Genomic DNA, 20,353 nt, shown 5'->3' with positions numbered 1-20,353 from the left:
AACGGGCCATCGCGTTCCCCTTTCAGACGTGGGCGATGACTGCCGGTCCCCTCCGCGGCGAGCAAGCTTTCCCGCTTCATCCCGGTGCAGGCTGGCGAGTTCTCCGCCCGCAGAAGCCACCCAGGACCGTGCTGTTTGTACGGACAGCTGCGGTGCTTTCAGCCGCGCCTGCTAACGTCGCAGCTGGCGGCACCTGACCCTCGGGACGGGAGCCGGGCCGGCCCTTCGCCGGGGGGCCGTGAGGCGCGGGCCCGGCCCGCTCCTCGGGTGCCCGGCGGCGGGTGAGGGAGGCGGCGCGGGGGAGAGGCCCGGCCGCGCTCCCGCCCCGCCCCGCCCCGCCCCGCTGTGAGGTCACACCTCCCGCCCCGCGGCGCGGTGCCGCCACACCGCCTCCCGCCTGGGGCCGCTCACAAGATGGCGGGAGGGCGGGTCGGAAGTGACGGCGGGAGGAAGTTCCGTCCCGTTTGAAAGCGCCCGGCGGAGCTGGTGGCGGCCTTTTCCCGCCGCCCGGGCCGACACGGCCGCCTTCGCCATGGAGCCGCCGCCCGCAGGTGAGCCGGGCCGCGGGGCCGCCCCCGCTCCCCGGCCTCGTGCCCCCTTCGGCGCTGCCGGGCGCCGCCTGGCCCCGCGCGCCGCGCCGCGCCGCGCGGCGGTTGGGCGCGTGCCGGGTGGCTGGGCGGCGGGAGGCGCCTCAGAGGTCGCTGCTGCCCGGCCGAGGCTGCGCGGCGCTGCCCGCGCTCCCCCGGCTTGCTGAGGAGACTGGGGCCGGGGCTGGGCCCCCGCTCCGGGCGGGCGGGCGCGCTGGGGGGAGTCCGGACGCCGCCGGGCTGGGGAGACCGCGGGAGGAGCGCCTTCCTCTGGGCTTAAACCAAGCAGCCGCCGCGCCCGTGCTCCGTGACACAGGATCCGCGCCTGAACCCAAGGGCAGCTCCGGGGTGTGGCGGCAGGGCCGGGGGAAGCCCCGGGGTGGCTGGCGTGAGCCCGCGGGGCTCTCTCGGAGCGCGTTCTGCGGGCTGGGGCGCGGAACCGGCCGGCGGGGGAGGAGAATCCCGCCTTGGCGTGATTGCTTTTGCATAAGAAAGGCCTTTAAAACAACCCAAAACCCATAATTGCCCTCAAAACCAGAAATCCAGCTGTAACCAAAGTAGTGCGTTTTAAGAATGAAGTCTCAGCGTGGCAGTTCTTGTAGCTGCAAAAAATGCAAGATTGTGATAAACTTTCCTTACTGGAAAACAAATTATTAGAACGGTCTTAGTCACTCACTGTATGTTGTTTTAGGTTTCTTTAATAGGACCGCTGTTTAAGCGATGGAAAAGGCTAGATCACTGGCATCTTCCATGTTTTTAAATTTCGTTTTCATTAACCCAGGAGCTGAGCCAATGACTCTTGGCTCCCCGACATCTCCAAAACCAGGAACTAGTGCTCAGTTTCTTCCTGGATTCTTGATGGGCGATTTACCTGCGCCAGTGACTCCGCAGCCACGTGCTTTAAGCGGCCCTTCAGTTGGTGTCATGGAAATGAGGTCTCCGCTACTTGCAGGTCAGAATTCACTAAATGCTGAAAAATTTCAATGTAATTGAAAGTAAATTGAAAGTAAAATTTTGGTTTGTCTTATTGCTCTACATGACTGTTGCAGACTTGAATTCTTATAACTTGTATAAATGAACTCAACTGATTGAATAAACAGTGTACTCGAGAGTGTTCAATGGAGTTTGACTAAATTCTTCAAAGTAGACTTAAGTTTAATAAATGTTTTAAACATGGCAGTTTTGTTACCAGGAAAGGTTGCTGTTACAGGGAAGGTAATATGAATCTTTCCTAATATAAAATCAATTTCTACAGCTCTTTACCAGTCAATTGCACATAGAGCCATCAATGTTTTCTCTTTGTTTAAAACAGAGATGTCTGCTGGCAAACTAAATGCAGCTTGTGCAAGCTGCTGATTTCATTGCAATGAATTCTGAAAAGTCACTTACGGATTGTCAGACTTCTAAAAACTGGATGGAGGAAAACTAAAAAATACAACCACTAGGCACTAATTAAGAAGTATTTACAGTCTTGATGTCTGCTGTAATTGGGCTGCAGTAGTGACTTTTCCTAGCTGTAGATGCTCATCTCTTTCCAACCACCTAATCGATCCGACTAGAAAAAGTCCTTACCCATGTTTTTAAGATGGTGGTATTATACGTCAGTTTTCTTCTCTGAGAAGTATGAGTGAGTAGTTAACAGCTTCATTGATTCATTTCATGTCATGGGTGATCTTGGCTTTTGTATTAATCAGTTGGTGTAATCCAAATGTCTGATGGTGTTAGTGTGCTAGTCATTTTGAAGGAGAAATTGAGGATTAAAGCACTGCAAGATGATTTTAGATATTCTTTTCTTTCAATTTCAAGCAGAATTGGACTCAATGATCCCTATAGGTCCTTTCCGACTTTAGATATGCTGTGATTGGTGGTCTCTTGGTCTCCTGCTTCTTGCTCTTGTTCGTCCCCCCTGCCTCCCCTCCACATACAAGCCTCTTAGGAAAACATTTATGAAATTGAAAATAGTCATATGAATTTCACCTAATTGTTTTTAAGAGGGTTTATTACAGTCTCAGAGTATCAATTCTAGAAAAGGGGAAACAGTAACATACTAACACAGGCCTCCCAAAATGAGTGGTTAAGTACATCACTTAAACTGAAAACCTTGATGGGAGAGTGCTTTATATAATACACTGTAACAGTTCTTGGATGTGTTAAACAGTTCAGAGAGGAGTCCTGAAGCCTAGAATTTAGGATGGAAAAGTACCCTAGAAAAGCTTAATTTCCAAATGTTTTGCAAGTGAAAACTGTTAAGTCAACTACTTTTTCTTTTTTTTTTTCCCTGGGGTAAACCCACACAAAGAGTTCAGAGATATGTCAAGATCTTCCGGTCAGTTTAATTCTCTGTTATACTGGAAGTCCCAAAGTTTACCAAATGGGAGAGCAGCTAGCTTAACTTCATCCTGTCTAAATGCAAGCTCGTCCCTGCTCTCAAGAGCTTACATTTTTATTTAATATGAAATTACATGGGAAGGAAAGGAATTTGGACAGTGGGAATGTGACGGCATGTGCAATGTCTGTGTGCATTTTGGTATGGTTCTTTAGCATGTATAATGTCTCAAGTCTTAAAAACCTTGCTTTTGCATCTCTGCTACAGGGAAGTTAGTCTCTGAAACAATTAAAATGCACTACTACCCTGCCTTAAAATAGAAAGGTGTAGCTATGCTCAGAACTTCATAAAAAGAACGAGTGCATGAAAGTAGTGAATATACTGGGTTAATAAGAGGTCTAAAATTTTTAGATGATACTTGTGTAAGGATGCAGTTTCTGACACGTGATATTCTTATGTCGAACATTCAAACCTGAACAGTTTGGTAGGCCAGATAGTTTTGCAAACTCCCAGTGAAACGACCAACAGTCTTTCATGGCTGAATTTACTGTTGAAGTTTCAAGAACAAGTAGCAGTAGAGTAAAATTACAGGTTTTCTCTTGCTCTTCATTTGTTCCTTTTAATTGCAGGAGGATCTCCCCCACAACCAGTAGTCCCTACGCATAAAGATAAAAGTGGTGCTCCACCAGTTAGAAGCATATATGATGAATTATCTAGTCCTGGCCTTGGATCAACACCTCTAACCTCAAGAAGACCAGTAAGTGGCTTAGGTACTGGTCTATTCTTAGCAGATGTGAGGTAGCTCACTGCTTCAGTGAATTTTTTAACTCGGTTGTATAAACTGCTGTAGCAAAATGACTGGTGAGTCTTCAGAGCATGCTGTTTCTTAGTCTGGGTGTTTGGTGTGCCTGTTCCTGTCTAAATGAGAGCTGCAGTCGTGGAGCTATCTCCTGTCATTACTGATTTTCGATACTGTAGAGAGTGAAGAGTGCAAATCATGCCTCTGCTATGCTTTGTACATGAAAAATGCAGACTTGTTGCAGCTTTTCACCTTCTTGTAAATTTATTGGGCTGCTGGTTGCCGGAAGGGTCCAAATATGTGTTATTTTTTCTTTTAGTGGGCAATTGTTGTGGTTTAACCTGGCAGGCAGCCAAATACCACGCAGGTGCTTGCTCACTACCCCCCCACCCCACTGGGAGGGGGAGAGAATCAGAAGGGTAAGAGTGAGAAAAACGCGTGGGTTGAGATAAAGACAGTTTAATAGAACAGAAAAGGGAAAATAATAATAATAATGATGATAGAATATACAAAATGAGTGATGCACAATGCAATTGCTCACCACCCGCGCTGACCGATAACCAAGTAGTGATCACTACTTCCTGGAACACGCCTCTTTTTTATATACTGAGCATGACGTCACATGGTATGGAATACCCCGTTGGCCAGCTGGGCTGGCTGTCCTGGCTGTGCTCCCTCCCAGCTTCTTCCAGAGAATGGAAGCTGGATGTCCTTGACTAGCGGGGTACTTAGCAACAACTAAAAACATTGGTGTGTTATCAACATTCTTCTCATACTAAATCCAAAACACAGCACTAGGAAGAAATTTAACTCTATCCCAGCCAAAACCAGGACAGCAATAGAGGCACTTACTGAAATAGAAGGAATTTTGTGCTGAGTAAAATATCTAATCAAAATTTGGGCAGGGAGGTAGGGTTACTTTTGAAAGAGTAACAGTAAAATTTCTAGAAGGTCATTCTAATAATAAGCTCCGTTACGTACCTCAACTGAGCAGTCAAGCATTAGTAGGTTCTTTTTCAGTGAACATGATTCTTCTGATGCGAGGAGAAGGCCTTTCATTGAATGAGCAGTCTTTTTGTTGAGTGTTGCCTTCTGAAAAGTTTATTATGAAAGTTCAGGTTCTCTGTGAAGGATAGAATCCAATACTGTCTTAAAGGACTGGGTATTTAAAATTAAAAAAAAAAAAACAATGAGTAGCTATCAGAACGCATGTTGCTAGACCTGCAGGTGCTCCGGTTTGTTTGATCTTGTATCCAAGAAATACCATGATTCAGGCTAAAAGTACATTAAAATTGGATATTGAAATTCTTCTATGTTAAAAAGAAAGTAACTACTAGCAGCTAAAACTCAAAGTATACTTTCCTTCAGTGCAGTTGCACTAAGTAGTTGAGAGGGAAAGTAAGTCTAGTGATGAGGAATACAAGTAGTGGTTATGCTCCCATGATTTCTAAGCCTTTTAGACAGTGAAAATCAGATGCTAGTAACTTATGATACTGGCATCATTTCCATGCGTGTGCATGTGAATGTGTGAATTACTATACTACACCAATAGTGAGATGCCTATTTTGAAAAAGTTAAACTTAACATTTCTGAGTGTTGATACCTAAAGCTGCCTGGTTTCACAAAGCATATGTGATTGGTATTAGGTAATGGATTTTTCAGTTCATATTACCTAAAGCTCACCCTAAGCCTAAATATGCTTTCTTCTTGTATACCAGTAGCTCTTCCTTGTTAGATGATAAAATATGGTAGACAGGCCCTGAATCCTGTTGCTTGTGGTGCTTCCCTTCTTTAGTTTGCTCTACATTCCCAGACTATCTCTGATACTTGCATTTAAGCCTCTGATCAGGAAAGTTAACTGCATTCTCTTCTAAGGCTTACTAATCAGCTGGAAATTCCAGAATGTAATAGTTGAGGCCTACTGGATGTCCAGGCTATCTGCTAGGCTGTGTGTTAGAATGTAAAAACATTGTCAAATAACTTCTCATTAATAACTTTTAATAATCTTGTATTAAATATACATGTAAATGTCTGTTCTCACTCTTAAAAGTTAGGAGTAACTTAAGGCAAACAGTTATTATTCTTGCCTGATGCTTAAGTTACCTGAAAATGATCTCTTCTGATCCGAGAAGCGTACCTGTAAGAATGATTTCTTACTTTCTGTATTTTAATGCAGGCCAGCTTTTCTCTGACACAGAGCCCATTGGTTGGAACTATGCCATCAACACCTGGAACAGGTAGATGTCCTGTCAAAATATATAATCTACTTTCTTACTGCTTTCCTTAATACACAAAAATCATCACTGTTCCAGCTAGTCAACTCCTTGCTAATTTGCGAAGGAGTTGCATCTTTATTTACTAGCTTTTCAAGAGGTATGTGAACAGGAAATACTTTTCCACTCTGACTGACTGAATTTCAATCAACTTTACTTATTTCTTATTCAAAATTTGTTGTTGAACTGAGCACAGAGGTAGTTGTACTTGAGTGAAGCAGCTGAGATTGATGGGTCGCCTTCCATCTTCATAAGGTTTCCTGTCTCTTGTATGAAACCATGGCTTCTTGCTAAGCTTAATTCTGCTGTCTTGTTCCTATTTAGCTTCTGTATTAAGCTGCTGGTGTGTAGAGTTCCAGGAGAAAGCTACATTGCTAGTCCTAAAACTTACTAGCATGCTTGCAGACATGAAGTTTGGATTGACTTACTGTTTGTCTGTGTCTGCAAATAAATCTCCATCAAACTCTTCCATATACAAGTGAAATGTTTGATACTGAATTTATAGGCTCTTAAGTTTATCTGTCTTGCAAAAGTAATTTGTTAAACAATGCCATTTCAATTTAACAGCTTCAAGTATGTTCAGTCCTGCAAGTATTGGGCAGCCTAGGAAGACTACTCTATCTCCTGCTCAGCTAGATCCTTTTTATACTCAGGGCGATTCCCTGACTTCAGAAGATCAACTTGATGACACATGGGTAACTGTATTTGGGTAAGTTGATTTCCAAAGTATTAGAAAAGCCATGGGTGAAGTCTTTGCAGCATATGGAAAGAAGGACTTGGATGTTGCTGTTGACTGGCGTTCCTAGGTTCTGCAGGAAATACAACTGTGGTTAAAGCCAGGAAAAGCATATATTTTAGTGAAGCACTTTTACTTGAGCCACATTTTAATTTTTTCAAGTTAAAAAGGCAGCATTCTACCATTGAGGTGTGTGGTGAAGTAAAAATGCCTAGAAGATAATATTCCTCAAGTCACTGCTTCTAAAATGGCAGTAGCACACTGATCTCTCTTGGATTTCTAAAAGCCATTCATAGGGTTATATTTTAGCACCAGAATTCTTAAACTACTCATTATAATTTTTTGAGCATTTTTTTGTCTTTCAGATTTCCTCAAGCATCAGCTTCATATATTCTTCTACAGTTTGCTCAGTATGGAAACATATTAAAGCATGTGGTATGTCTTAGTTTGAGTCTTATTTCTAAAAACATTCTGTCTCATTCTTTAAAAAGCTAAATTTCACAATTTTCACTTAATCTCATACAGATGTCCAACACAGGAAACTGGATGCATATTCGATATCAGTCTAAGCTTCAAGCCCGGAAAGCCTTAAGCAAAGATGGAAGAATTTTTGGTGAATCTATCATGATTGGTGTCAAGCCATGTATAGATAAAGTAAGTTAACAGCGGCTCTTATTTAAATATAAAATACTCTGCTTTTGGGCATCCTCTTTATTTTCCTTGACCTCTTTGATTTTTTTTTTTTTCTTTTTGAATTGCAAAGCATAGACTGTTATATAAGTACACTCTGTTATACCTTACATGAGTTTTTCTTAAGTATTTGACAAAATTGCCTGCTGAGAAAGATCATTATGGGAAATCTCTGTGCTCCTTGGAAGGAATGCACAGAATTATATTGCTGCACAAGATATGAAGTGAAACCATAACATAAGAGACAACTGAGATAAGAGTTTCCCAGACTGGAATCTGTGGCATTTAGGGGCTGCCTGAACCCTAGATATGTGAAGGCAGATTAAGACTGTTATTGCTCCTAATCGTCCCTCTTTTTTATGTGACTATTTATCTGATTCTGGCTTTTCAGTTTATCTTAGTACATCAGACTGAAAATTTGTTAGCAAGACAGTCCTGATCCTATTCTCCCACCTGCCCCCACAGAAACATGTCCCTTTCTTGAAAGTAGTGGTTGGGGTAGGCATGGCTGTATTTCAGTCTAATTTTATCATGAGCTATTAGTTTCTAGGCATTGACAATGCCCTGACCATTAATTCTTGCAGCACTTTGCATTGGGTACTGTACATTAGTTTAAGCAAATGACAATCATTCTTTTATAGTTCACAGATTATTTTTTTTGGTTTCCTCTAAGGATAAGTGATACTAAAGAGCAATGTAAGCTTTCAAATGTAAACCATTCTGGGGAAGGCAGCCCTAGAAATTGAGTTAGCAATTACTTCAATTTTTATCAGTTCAAACATTTCTTATACTGATTAAAATTCAGAAACAAATGTACTTCAGTGCCCCTTTCCTCTCTGGGCTTCTGATGGTAAGGCTTCCAGTCTCTTCTTACCTTATTTACTATTTTGGTGTCCAGTTTGTATCAATGACTGAATTGTCTATAAGCTGAAACTCCAGAAGTAATGATCTAAGACATTTAATTGTCAGGCATCTGATCTTTGTTGCTTTTGAATTCTCACTATGTTTTTTGTGGATAGTGTCCACTTTCAAATATCAATAAATAAACCCATAATCATTAACCTGTACTGTTGAGGGCAAGAGAGATTTCTGGAGACTAATCCATTGAGGGTTTGGCATTAGCCTGTAAAACACTTCCTTGCAATTGAAAACTAGATATGATAGATTTGACATCATGCTTAGGCTTCTGATTTAAAAGTAGCAGTTAGTTCCATGGGTTCCCCACGGGCTGAGCAGAGTGTCAGCTGCCACCCACGCTGGACACCAACCGTATCCTGTATTTTGGATAGCTGTCTCCTGCCAGATGTGCTTCTGAATTTCTGCTGTCTTTGGGCTGGTTGAATGCTGTGCTCCACTGAGTCTAAATGCAGCAAACTGGGTCTCCCAGGCTGGTTGTCATTTCCCATTTTGTTTTCTCTGGGTTCTTGCAGAACTTTCTGCCTCTTCCATTCTACATGCATTCCTTTCTAAACGTAAGCTTAGAAAATGGAGCCTTCTGACTCCTTTTCTAGCATTTGCTAAGGAGACTGAGTTAAACTCCTTGCCAAATTGAACTTGAGCAAAAAGCTGCAGGTTGGTAAGGGCTTGGAGACTGTCTTGTGTGGATAAGGTAACATATTTCAGAAGTATTTAGAAAGAGGATGTTATGCTACCCAGTTCAACTGGGCCTGAAAAAAGTTACTACCTGAAGTTTGTTGCAAGTCTTACAATTTATTTTCTCTATACTGTTTCAAACTTGGCTGATATTTAGTATGTACAGTGAACAGATTACAGGTTTCCACTACTTTGCAATGGCATAATCCAACATATAAATGATTGCAGTGAGGAAAATGCTTGGTGTTGGTGTGTACTTGTGTGCTCTGTGCTGACAGGCAATTTACCTGTGGTCTTTGCTTACTTTGAGATGTGAACATATTTTATCAAACAATTCTAGATAATACATAATTCTAGATAATAAAGGTTGAAATACTGCTTTTTAGTATTTGTTTACATTATATTAACCCTCTTTTTAAGAGTGTGATGGAAAACTATGAAAGAAGCTCTACATCCTCAATGTCTTCAGTTTTCACTCCACCTACAAAATCTGTTGGCACACCAGTACAACCTGCAAATAATACTACAAGGATTTCTACAATGAGACCTCTTGCAACAGCATATAAAGCTTCCACTAGTGACTATCAGGTATTTTAAGGGAAAGAGAAGCATGTGTTTCTTTGTGCTATCTCCCCTTAGTTGTATGAGGCTGTACACACACAAACTTCAGCATGCCCTTAGCCTTTATCTTTTCCTGTCATTTCTTTAAAGATGTGGTTCAAGTACAAACTCAGTCTGTTCAGTCTCTAAAATAATAATAAAAAAAAAAGACTTGTCACTTTTCCAGAGGTTAAGGGCTTGTTTTGAAAATATTTCAAACATATTTTGTCAAAATATAGTAGCACTTCGGAAAAGAAAAGAAAAAAACCTGGTTAGTATAAAAAGAATTAACTATATGTTGACTGATTCTCTTTATTTTCTCTCTTCCTCTTCCCCTGTGCCTTCTAGGTGGTTTCTGACAGGCAAACTCCTAGGAAAGATGAAAGTATTGTATCTAAAGCAATGGAATATGTGTTCGGCTGGTAATATACAAGAGGAAGTAACACATTAACTTGGTCAGGGTTTGAAACATGCTACTGGCATCTGTGGTTAGTTGTATAACTACTGGTGGCAGTATTTTAACTTATATCTCACCTGTTATGCCTTCAGTTAATTCAGCAGACATGTAGCTTGCACTTTAAATGATGGCAATGTACACACGGTTTTAAAAACTGAGTACCTGTAAATATAAGTGCTTTTTTCCCATTTGTGCTCTGATTGCATGATTGTAGAAAAAATATCAGCACTGACTTTTCCTCTGTAATTACTTTCTGTGAATTACTTCCCAGTAAGTTGGAAATGTTTAAAATGGCAGCTTTATTTACTGATGCCTTTAATTTTTTTTTTTTTCTGGAAAGGTGATGGGCTACTTGCAGGAAGAACACTATGCACAGCTGGCTCCCAGGGACAGGGACTGTTCTTAGTATATGTGATTTTAATTTTTTTATTAGGATTCATTGCTGGTTTATAATTATCTCTGGCATCATGTTCTAAATGTCACAGTAGCCTTTTAACTCTTTGTTTTATTAATAAAGCTAAATAAAGTTAAGTTTCTCTTAGGTTGTTTTTTAAGCAAGTATGAGTTCTGTTAGGAAAAACTATTTGCAGTACTCTTAACTGTTAAGTATGATGCTGCCTAATGTTTATTAAAGTGTTATCAGCAGAGCCGATGCTGCTGATTTTTACTGAAGTAGTACTAACCAGCGTTAAAACTAGCTAATGTTTAAATGTTGTCTCCATGGGTATTTTATAGCAGTGTGCACTTAACAGGTAACAAACTGTAGCATTCTAAGCTACGAAATGTTGAGTTGAAATAGCTGAATAGAAAAATGCAATGTGTTAGTGACCAGAGCTGCTTTCATTTCAAGACTCTTCTAAGAAATTTTCTCCAAGTTATTGGCTGAATGATGTTTTTGGGTTTTTTTAAATTTAACTCCCCCCCTCCCCCCCCCCCTTGAAGTTTTCTTTTGGATGTGAGCCTCTCAAGTAATCATGTGTGCCATGTAAGCTCATAGTCTTTGAGATAAAGGTCTCTTTCATCTGGGAAGAGAGCAATTTTTCCTGCAATACTTGGGAAACTAAATGCAACTATTACTTTTTTGATTTTGTGGCTGTGTTGGTGTCGGTCAACATCAGCATTTTAGTTTGGGTCAATAGTGTGTTGGTCAGGTGAATATCCAGTCATACCCATTTCCATGCTTTGCTTCACACTGCAGTGTGGTCTCAAAGTTCTTCAACTGCACTTCTCTGATGAAACTAGATTGAAAGATTAGTCCAGGAGCATGCCTAATGTCCCTCAGATGCTAATGGGCATCCAGTTTACAGGATTAAGCTGGAAATAGTCCTGAGTAAAATCCCCAAAGCACTTGGAGAGAAGTCAGGTTTCTACCTCAGGGCACTTTGTGCTTTGTTGTACGCTTTAGAAGTAACCTACGTGCAAGCAGATTCAGAGATTTTTGAGATGCATTTTACTGTATTTGCTGACTTATGCTTCTGGAATATTGCTTGCTACTCATCCATTTGCTTTTGATCAAAGGGAGCTGCTCAAACCTAATTAATATCTGCATGTGTTTTCTCTGGCTTTTTCTTGGTGAAAAATATTTGTTATGCAGACGACTTCAGAAAGAAAATGGGTAGTTCAGCTAAATTTATTTGGCTAGTTGCTCTGCAAAATACACTTCTGGTGCGCTTCAGACTTTTAATGATGTGTATAGGATTTAGTTTAGTGATGAAGAGTAAGATTGAACTTAGATCAAGTAAGTCTGAAGCTAAATACATACTTTGGAGCCGAAGTCAGTAGTTTGGCTGACCTATTTTACCAATAAGTACTAGATTTAAAACAGCGCTAAGCTGTTTTTTTTTCCCCCAGTTGTTTACCTTAGTCTCTTGTTTCTCATAACTTTAGGAATGATTTTACTAATAGGTCATTGCAGCTTCCTGTAGAGTAAAAGCACTTGGGAGTAGCGGATGTTGTTTACTTTGCTCTGGAGGTAGTAAATAGGAGAAGAAAGTTTAGAACATAAATCTCTGTACTTCTGGGCAGTATCATTAAGAAATTATCTTCATATGGCTTCTGCTGGTAAAGACGACTGGTAAAACTTAGTATGTTGTGTCAAGAACTAGTTAAACCCTGGTATCAATGTTTTGGGCTTACGAAGTATGAGAACATTACAGTCCCACACTGCACAAGCCACTGCACAGCTTTGTTGCAATGTGTTCCTGATAATCTTGTTATTAATTATATGAGTGTGAAAGGGCAGGGGATTTTGAGAAGTACATGTATGAAGAATCTCTGAAACACTTGGAAGGTCTTCAAGTAAACAGTTTCAAGGCTAGCTACTGTTGTTAGGTAGCATTGCATTTAAAAATCCAATTCTTCCCGTTTGTTAACTATGTACCTGCTGCTTTGCAATAAGGAAGGATTCTCTTCTAGCTGTAGCTAGGTGTGATTTACATTAAAACCAAAGTTATGGACTTCAGATAATGATGTGTAACATACTCATGAAACTCAGTTCTGGTTTCAGTTGTATGGGGTTTCTTGTAAGACTGTGGACTACATTTTTCATAGGATTATGGCTTTAGTTTAAAGTAAAACTCACGAAAACTTATTTTCTGTTGTCTACCTCCATCACAAGCATGTTACTCGGGGATCTAATTCACTTCTCTTAGTATATAGATCTGCACAGTTTTAAATTCTAGAAGGATTTGTTGTATTGTTTCAATCGTAATTTCACTACAATTTTAACAGATTTTTTTGGTAAAGACTTTTATAACTTGGAGATAGTGTTTATTTTTGTCCTCCTTTTTCCCTCCCACCCCTCCTCAATTTCGCTTTCTAGTAACTTTCAAAGTGAGTGATATTTGTTTGTGTAATCCATGTGCACTAACATAAAATGAAGATCAAATGTTAGAGTACGTCATGTCTGCCTCTCATTTCAGGTTGTAGGCATCTACCTCCACCGTGTGGCAGCTCTTCATAACTCTAATGAGAGGCTTAACTGATACTGGATGGAATATGGTATCTTAATTATACTTTAGTTAGGAAGTGCATAAACAGTACTGTGAGAAAATAGCAGTGCTCAAATATCTCTTAGTTGAAGTGTTTTCGTAATAAAAGAAGAAAGGACAAAGATGAATTTACTAAATATCTTAATTCGGGAGTAATTCAGACTTCTAAATATTGCTTCAATGAAATAGTTCTTCAGCTCTATTTAAAATCTTACCAGTATTCACTCATCTCCATTTTGAGACAGATAAATTGACCAAATTATATTTTAGCAGAACATACCACAATATCCATTTGGTATTAACATAATTGCCTTTTTTCTGATAGTCTGAGTACATGTGTGAAAATACAAGACTTGCATCAGTTTTCTTTAATTTGACTGTAGATGGCTAGACCACAGATAAGTCTGCAAAAATGTACTGCTTACATATGTTTAGAAATAGTAAGCTGTTCAGTTGTTAAGAGAGTGAAAACAAAACAAACTAGCTTACAAACAACTTGGAATCAGAAGTCGGTTTACTGAATTTCAGACTGCAGGTGAGAAGGCTCTGGAATAAACATTCTAGATCTCTAGTAAAAACATCAGTCCTCAGGCAACTTCATGGCTTTCTGATAATGCCTTTTTTTAATTGTTTGGACAAGAGTAAAAGGTGTTCTTTTGATGTGGTGTGTCTCTCGTAAGTATCAAAGTGCAAACAGTACTGACTGTCAAACTTCTGTTCGTGTTTATAAATTAGAGTTCAGTTGGTGAAGTTACCTTTAAAAATGAGTGCATAATTATAACTTTGTAAAATGTTTTTGGCCTTCTATTAAGGAATCCTTTGACTTGAGTACATTTTTCTGTAATGCATATAAACTGTGCTTCTATCAACAAAGTCATATTTTCCATTTTTCTGCAAGTAAAACTCATGTTGAAATCAAAGCATGTCTGACAAGCTGTAAATTCTTATGTCCTATATAATGTTGTCATATCTTTATTCTTCAAGTTTCTCAGTTTTGTAAGTGAACTTTCAGCTTAAATAAAGAGTTTATTGCTGATGTAAGCAGGTGCAGTTGAAGTGACCCCAAAATTCTGGTCTCTGTAGATGAAGTGCTGTTTTTTGTTCATTACAGTCCTTTTGTGTGTGAAGTTGGAGAGACTATTCTGATTAGAAACAGCATGAAAGTAAGGAATTGCTCTGAACAGTCATTGTTTTATTTTGCTCAATTGTTTATCACATCAGGCTTTGGTATAATTTACTGCAGAAATCAGTTTAGGAACATATCTTTCATTGTAGGGATGAATTGAATTTTCAGTATGAAAAATAGAGAACTTTTCAATGATTTCCCCCCCCCCCCCCATTGTGTATGTCATCCACCTAATTAGCATCTTGTTTAGCTGCCTTTGGAGCCCTGTGTGTTCTGTGAGAACCTGTCCCTTGTTGCAGAATTAAGTCCCAAAAAATGCTGTTTTCTTTTTCAAGGATCTTTCCAACCCCCTGGTGTTAAGAAGGTAACCTTGAGTACATGAAGCAAGGATAACCTGACAAATGGATGTCTGTGGAGATCTTGGAAATGATAGTTCTGTAGCGTGGATTCAGTTAATTTTAATAGACGATTTGTTTTGAAACCTAAAGATGGTCCAAAATATCTTTTTCTAAATTGGTTATCAGATAAAGTGCTGTAGCTGAATATTTTAGTCTGGAACCCAGACTGGGGTTTTTTTGAGTGCTAGTATGCTAACTGGTGGTGGTTCTTTTGCCAAAACTCCCATTTCCTCCTGGCAACTAAACATATAGCTGGCTTGAAAGAATCATGGTTGCAACACTGGCTGTCATGACATAAAGCACTGTAAAATGAATTTATTAAGCTGTTTGGATCTTTTAATATGTTAATAACATACATTATTAATTCAGCTAGTGTCAGTTTCCAGTCTCCTGCTCAAAAATGCTCAGCAATCCAGACTGCAACAGAAGTCAGACCTTGCTTCTGTAAAGTCGTAAGTGTGGTTATGGTTTGTTGGTATTGACAGCTTTGATGCTATGAAAAAAACTGTAATGAAACTTCCTCTTTATTTAAAAAAAAAGTCTTTGCTGCAAAGTAACAAACTTCTCTTGCACAACATGCTTTCTCAGCTAGCAAGTACTTTGACTTACTGGGCTTGCTCACTGACCACTCTTAGCTCTCTTTTTAAAGTTTACAAATTTTATTTGTTTACTGTGTAGGATTGCACTGGTGGATAAGACCCTGCTGCTGACTTCAGTGAAATTGAGCGAAGGCCTGCAGTATTTTCCAAGCATGCAACAGGATAGCATGTAGTATCACATTTCAATAGATGAAATACAGTTAAAATTGTCCATCATAGCCATCATAGGATACTATAATGGGCTATTGTTTTTTAGGTGCCACAGTTTCTCTTTCTTTGTAATTGAATTGTGCTCATGAACATATGAAAATGTTCATTTGCAAATTGAAGGTCTTAAAGTAAAAACTGCACAGAGGTCAACCTTATATACAGGCTAGAGAACAGTCTAATATTAATTACATTATTTTTTCCAGGTGACTGCATTAACAATGGGGCTTGCATATATATTGAATAGTATAGGTTTTGTTCTTGCTAATGCTAAATTGAAAGAGAGACATTAATTGTTATTCCTATGCACTTGTTTAGACTTGCCAGATTTCCAGTTTCTAGCAAATGTGGTGGTTCTTCAGAATGAGAAGTAGCAAACAGCTTTCACTCCAGGTAAATTGTAGGAATGGGATAGGATGAATGTACATCTTGACTTAAGGGCTTAAAGCATCTTTCTAAAATTAAGTTAATGTTGTTCACAGACACTTGCATAATTAAGAATTTTAAATGTACTTTTAATTATTTTGTTACAGAGGTAACTAGCCTAATAAATATGCAATGATTAACTGCAGTGTTAGTATTTTAGTGGAGTAGGTGATGGTAATGACTGTCTTTTCAGCTTTGACCATTTCGTCCTTACTGAGCATCTTACTAGTTGAGTCTTGAAATGTTTTCTTCTAGCTTGGTATAGAGTTGCCACTGGAAAAGGTCCTGAAAGATATCATAGAAGCATAGAATATCTCAAGTTGGAAGGGATCCAGAGGGATCATCGAGTCCAACTCCCGGCACTACAACTATGGCACCAGTACGTGTTATAACTTATTACTAGTTGCAGTACGGTGGTGGTGGCAGCTGGCATTCTGTGCCCCAGGAGATGAAAACGAGTTTATCTGGCTGAATTAAAGCTGTAATAGCATATCAAAATGTGATGCAGGAGCAGCTGCATAGCTTCTTTATTTCTAGAAGACTTCTGTGGCATCTGACTCTAGACGGGCATATAATGAACCTGTATACCAGATATTCAGGGTATCATCGATGGAATACATAATGTGACAAAGACCAGGTTGAGTATAATTATTTCTTCAGAAACGAGTAACAAAATTTGTAAGGCATGAAGACTAGTGTAAAAAAGTGATTGGGAAACTTTTCTACTGTACAAATATTCATCATCAAACTACTGTAAAATTCAACAAGTATTGGAAGCTTATGTTCAGGTATCTTCTGCCATTTCAGATGCGTTTGAGAAGTTTAAAACTGACTTTGACACACAACTATAACAATGGTGCACTTATCTCTGAACCTTAACACCTTGCATGAAAAAAACGAGGTTACATAAATTTGTCATTTGCTTCCAGACCTATCATAGCATAAAGAGAATAAGACATACGGTTTACTAGCATTTTCTCAGTATTCTTCCTCTGCCCTTTTTTTTGTGCGATTAAAGTAGCATGATAAAAATTGCCACCTCTGTTTCTGAAAAAACTGCCACCTCTGCGCTGTGTTAAGCGGGAAGCGTGTGAAATACAGTCGACATAGCAATGCTGTAAATGCTTGTAGTGAAAGAAATGCACAGTGTTCTCTCTGCCTAGCATGTTTTTGATTGGCATTCTGTGCTAGGTCTTTATTTGCTGGATGAAGGATTTCTTTTTAACAACTAGTAGTGCTTTTGTGGGTATCATTCTCTGACCATCTGGAATTGCTGACATTTGAGTCCCTGTAGGATGGACTGGGAACAACTACGCACATAGTTTGTATGAACTCTTTGGGCTGGAAAAAAATTCTGTGTAGGGATTTGATTCCACAATCTCTGTGTTGGGTTCTGTTACATTTTTCTGTCTCCTCTCAAAAATCCTGCATTGTGAATTGGGAGAGGTCGGTTCCACTGAAAGATGTGCCAGCTTTGTTATAGAACTGAAAGAAACGAGATCATGCTAGCTGTTGTTCAGACATAAAAACACTATTTCTTTCCTAAAGAGAAAGAGATACACCGAAGCTCTGCAAGCTTCCTTGCAGCAATATTGCTGCACCAGTATTTTAGCCTACTGAAATTTGAGCTACCAGTGTAAATAACATTTGGCAGTCACTGTGTTCACTTCAGGTCAAATGTTGTTACTGAACATGAATGATGCTCCCCATAAGATTATGGGTTTTTCCTCTTTTTCCTCTAATTCCATATATATAAATACTATGTTGTGGTAAACTTCTACAATAATTTACAGATGTAATTTAAAAGAAATTTTTTTCTAATGCAGAAAAAACTGAAGATGTGGTTTGATGGCAGGAAGGAGTGTCTTGAAGATACTAAAAACCTGAGGAACACTACCACAAAAGTTAAGCAATAGGAGTAGAAAACCATTATACTTCTTTTAAAAAAAAAAAAAAAAAAAACAACAACAACCCAAACCAAAAAAAAACGGTCCCAAAAAAACACACACAAAAAAAAACCCCAAACCAACCAACCCAAAACTTACTTATTGCAAGTAGTGTATATAGGTTTCAATTTTCGGGTAGGACTGATCATTGACCAGATCACTTACTGTTAACTGCATTTGAAATTCCAGTCACAGAGTATATTGTAATTGTTCTCTGAAGCCACTAAGCCAAAAGATCATTTTACTTCAGCTGTAAATCTAATTATTTTCTGAAGTCTTACAATATTATATTTCATATTCTGTGGTTTTAATCATAAGAATGTTTTCTCAAACTTTTGTTTCCTAAAGCCAGTGGGAATCTTAAAATTGAAATCTCCAGCTATGTAATGACAGGACTTAAATAGTTGGTGAGTTTGACAGTGTGTTAAATTAATTGTGTGTATATTTTATAATTTTAATAACCTCACACAAACAAATGTACTAATGATGTCAAAGAAAATTCAGTAAAAGCAGGGTAAACTTTTATGCAGCTCACAAGCTAATGGAAGAAGGTCTCAAGTTTTCAGCACTACCTCTTAAATTGTTTTAATATTTGCATGAAATGTTTCTTGGGTTTTTTGTGGTTGGTTTGTTGTTTGGGTTTTTTTGCAACAGCAGCCCAGCACTGTTAGAGCTAATGGTGTAGACTTTCTTTGCTTTCAGTAATACAAGGAGAATATAAAATTTCTTTCTAAAAGGAAACGAAATTAATATGGCTTACTGCAGAAAATTCAAGCAGCAACCTGATCTGGCATATTAGGTCAGAGTACTTGCCTAGACAGGATCTAGAGTTTCACATATATTGGGATTAAATATAAACATCTTTTCCTACAGCTAGTTGCAAAACAGAAGAGTATCTGTTATTAACCTGCATGGTATTATTGTGAATGGTTGATCATGATTCCCTCTTGATCACAATTTTCTATCTTATCCATTACTTTTATCCAACAGTTTTCTTCCCAAGCTATTGCATGCTCAAGTTCAAAAGAAATAGTTTTGCTTTCTGTGGGATACAAATAAATATTCTGCAGTGGAAAAGGTAGCCCACCATTGCACTGCCCTTGTCCCTTCTTTAAGGGTACTTCAGTGGGCATATAACGCCTTTTCCTTTTGTGTTGTGTCAGTGTTCAGAGATTCACTGATCACATCTGTTCTCATTATATCTCAGGTTGACCTTGGCACAGCAGGAAAAGCCTTCCTTGATATAAAGACACCAATACCTGGCAATTCATATGATAAACCAGTGAATTCTGTTTATACATTTTAACTGCCAAGATTCTAGGCTGGGAACAAGTTGCATGATCTTTGCCATGCAGGGAGAAAAAGTATGGGAATAGCAAATCATATAAAAAGCGATGGCCTAAGGCTTCAGGTTATTATAAAAGCATATATACATTTCCAGAGTTTCACTATTATGTGGAAAGGATCTTGCTCTTGCAGGAGGATCTCTGTCTAGAACCCAGGGATCTCTCTTATTTGCTGAAGATTGTCTTCACCAAAATACCCCAAATCTTCTGGTAACTTAAATGTTTCAAATCCTGCGTGGATGTCTGGGACCCTGTGGAGCACAGAACTATTTGTCCTGGCGCCTGTGCTCTTGTACTGGTTTTAGGCTCCATTCTTGTCATAGTGCCTTTTGTAAGCACTACTTTGGAAGGAGTAGGTACTGCCCTGCTGAACTTACAACCTGGAAATGTGAGATTGATGGAAATTGGGATCTTCATTTTATAGTTCAGATGAACTGAAGGATTAAATGACTGATTCCAGGGTTAGGTTACACAGTAGATCTGGAGCAGCAGAACACATGTGGACCAGAGTCTGGTTTAGCACTGTAATAGAAAGAATTCTTCACTTCCTGGTAATGTCACTATGGAACTAGTAAATTTTTTTTGAAGAGAACTCAGTGTTGGGTAGCTTCTGCTAGAAAACTGGTTAAGGCTGTATTAGCGCACCTTTTCTTTTGCTGCATAAACACACAGATGGAAATGCCTGCTCCCCTCTTCCCCCAGCTTTTGTGCGTGCTCTGTGTTTGCAAATAGGAAGCCAAGTTTGTTGAGCGGGGTAGAAAGAATGGCCTCATGTGCTACTTTACCTTGTCATCTTGAAATGCTACAGCAGCTCTTACCAGCTAAAAATCAAGAGCAGTACAGAAGTGTTCACTGCAGTGCAACTGGTTTTGTGGATTAATAGCAAAGAAGAGACAAGAAATCGCAAAGGGGGGCTGGTGTCTCACGGAGCAGTAGCAAATACTATGTACATGAAGGTTAAGTCCTACTCTCATGCAGAAACAATAGAAATCTCTCAATAAAAGAGAACAAAGAAATCTTGTGTTACACAAAGGAGAGAGGAGAAAATACTCCCGTATCTGAAGTATTAACTGCATAATACAGCTTCTGTAAGTGCAGGGAAAGGAGGCTTGGGTGTTTTCTCCCAACAGAGGCCCTCTCAGCTTGAGATTTAAATGCCCAAGTTACCCTACAAAACTGATATATCCCAACATTTGCATAAAAGACCTATTAATTTTTTGAAAGCATAAGTTTGGTAGAAGTGTTTTGATAGAT

The 20,353-nt window shown here is 39.3% G+C and overlaps 1 protein-coding gene across 3 annotated transcripts; it reads left to right on the top strand.

The window, feature by feature from the left end:
• Positions 1 to 442: 442 nt before the first annotated feature.
• On the top strand, positions 443 to 17,744 carry NUP35 (nucleoporin 35). 3 transcript variants are annotated; one of them, XR_012674168.1, is made up of 10 exons: positions 443 to 551; positions 1,369 to 1,539; positions 3,543 to 3,670; positions 5,889 to 5,949; positions 6,553 to 6,694; positions 7,087 to 7,156; positions 7,247 to 7,375; positions 9,425 to 9,592; positions 9,953 to 10,092; positions 12,983 to 13,033. XR_012674168.1 is itself a non-coding variant. In XM_075153699.1 (9 exons), the coding sequence occupies exons 1-9, from the start codon at positions 533 to 535 to the stop codon at positions 13,043 to 13,045; spliced, it is 951 nt and encodes a 316-aa protein (XP_075009800.1). In that variant the 5' UTR covers positions 443 to 532; the 3' UTR covers positions 13,046 to 17,744. The 3 variants fall into 3 exon arrangements, 2 of the variants coding, with proteins under 2 accessions (XP_075009800.1, XP_075009799.1); XM_075153699.1 differs by lacking the exon at positions 9,953 to 10,092 and having other exon boundaries at positions 12,983 to 17,744; XM_075153698.1 differs by lacking the exon at positions 12,983 to 13,033 and having other exon boundaries at positions 9,953 to 10,592.
• The last annotated feature ends 2,609 nt before the right edge of the window (positions 17,745 to 20,353 follow it).

This window comes from Calonectris borealis, chromosome 6 (genome assembly GCF_964195595.1).
Source record: "Calonectris borealis chromosome 6, bCalBor7.hap1.2, whole genome shotgun sequence".
Classification (NCBI taxonomy): domain Eukaryota; kingdom Metazoa; phylum Chordata; class Aves; order Procellariiformes; family Procellariidae; genus Calonectris; species Calonectris borealis.
This window is presented reverse-complemented; position numbering and strand designations above follow the sequence as displayed.

What these genes read in the sequence shown, in the direction of transcription:
- NUP35 (XM_075153698.1), top strand. An exon ending in GCCATCAACACCTGGAACAG is followed by an intron (nt 5,950 to 6,552) that starts GTAGATGTCCTG and finishes TCAATTTAACAG; the next exon opens with CTTCAAGTATGTTCAGTCCT. An exon ending in CTTCCACTAGTGACTATCAG is followed by an intron (nt 9,593 to 9,952) that starts GTATTTTAAGGG and finishes TGTGCCTTCTAG; the next exon opens with GTGGTTTCTGACAGGCAAAC.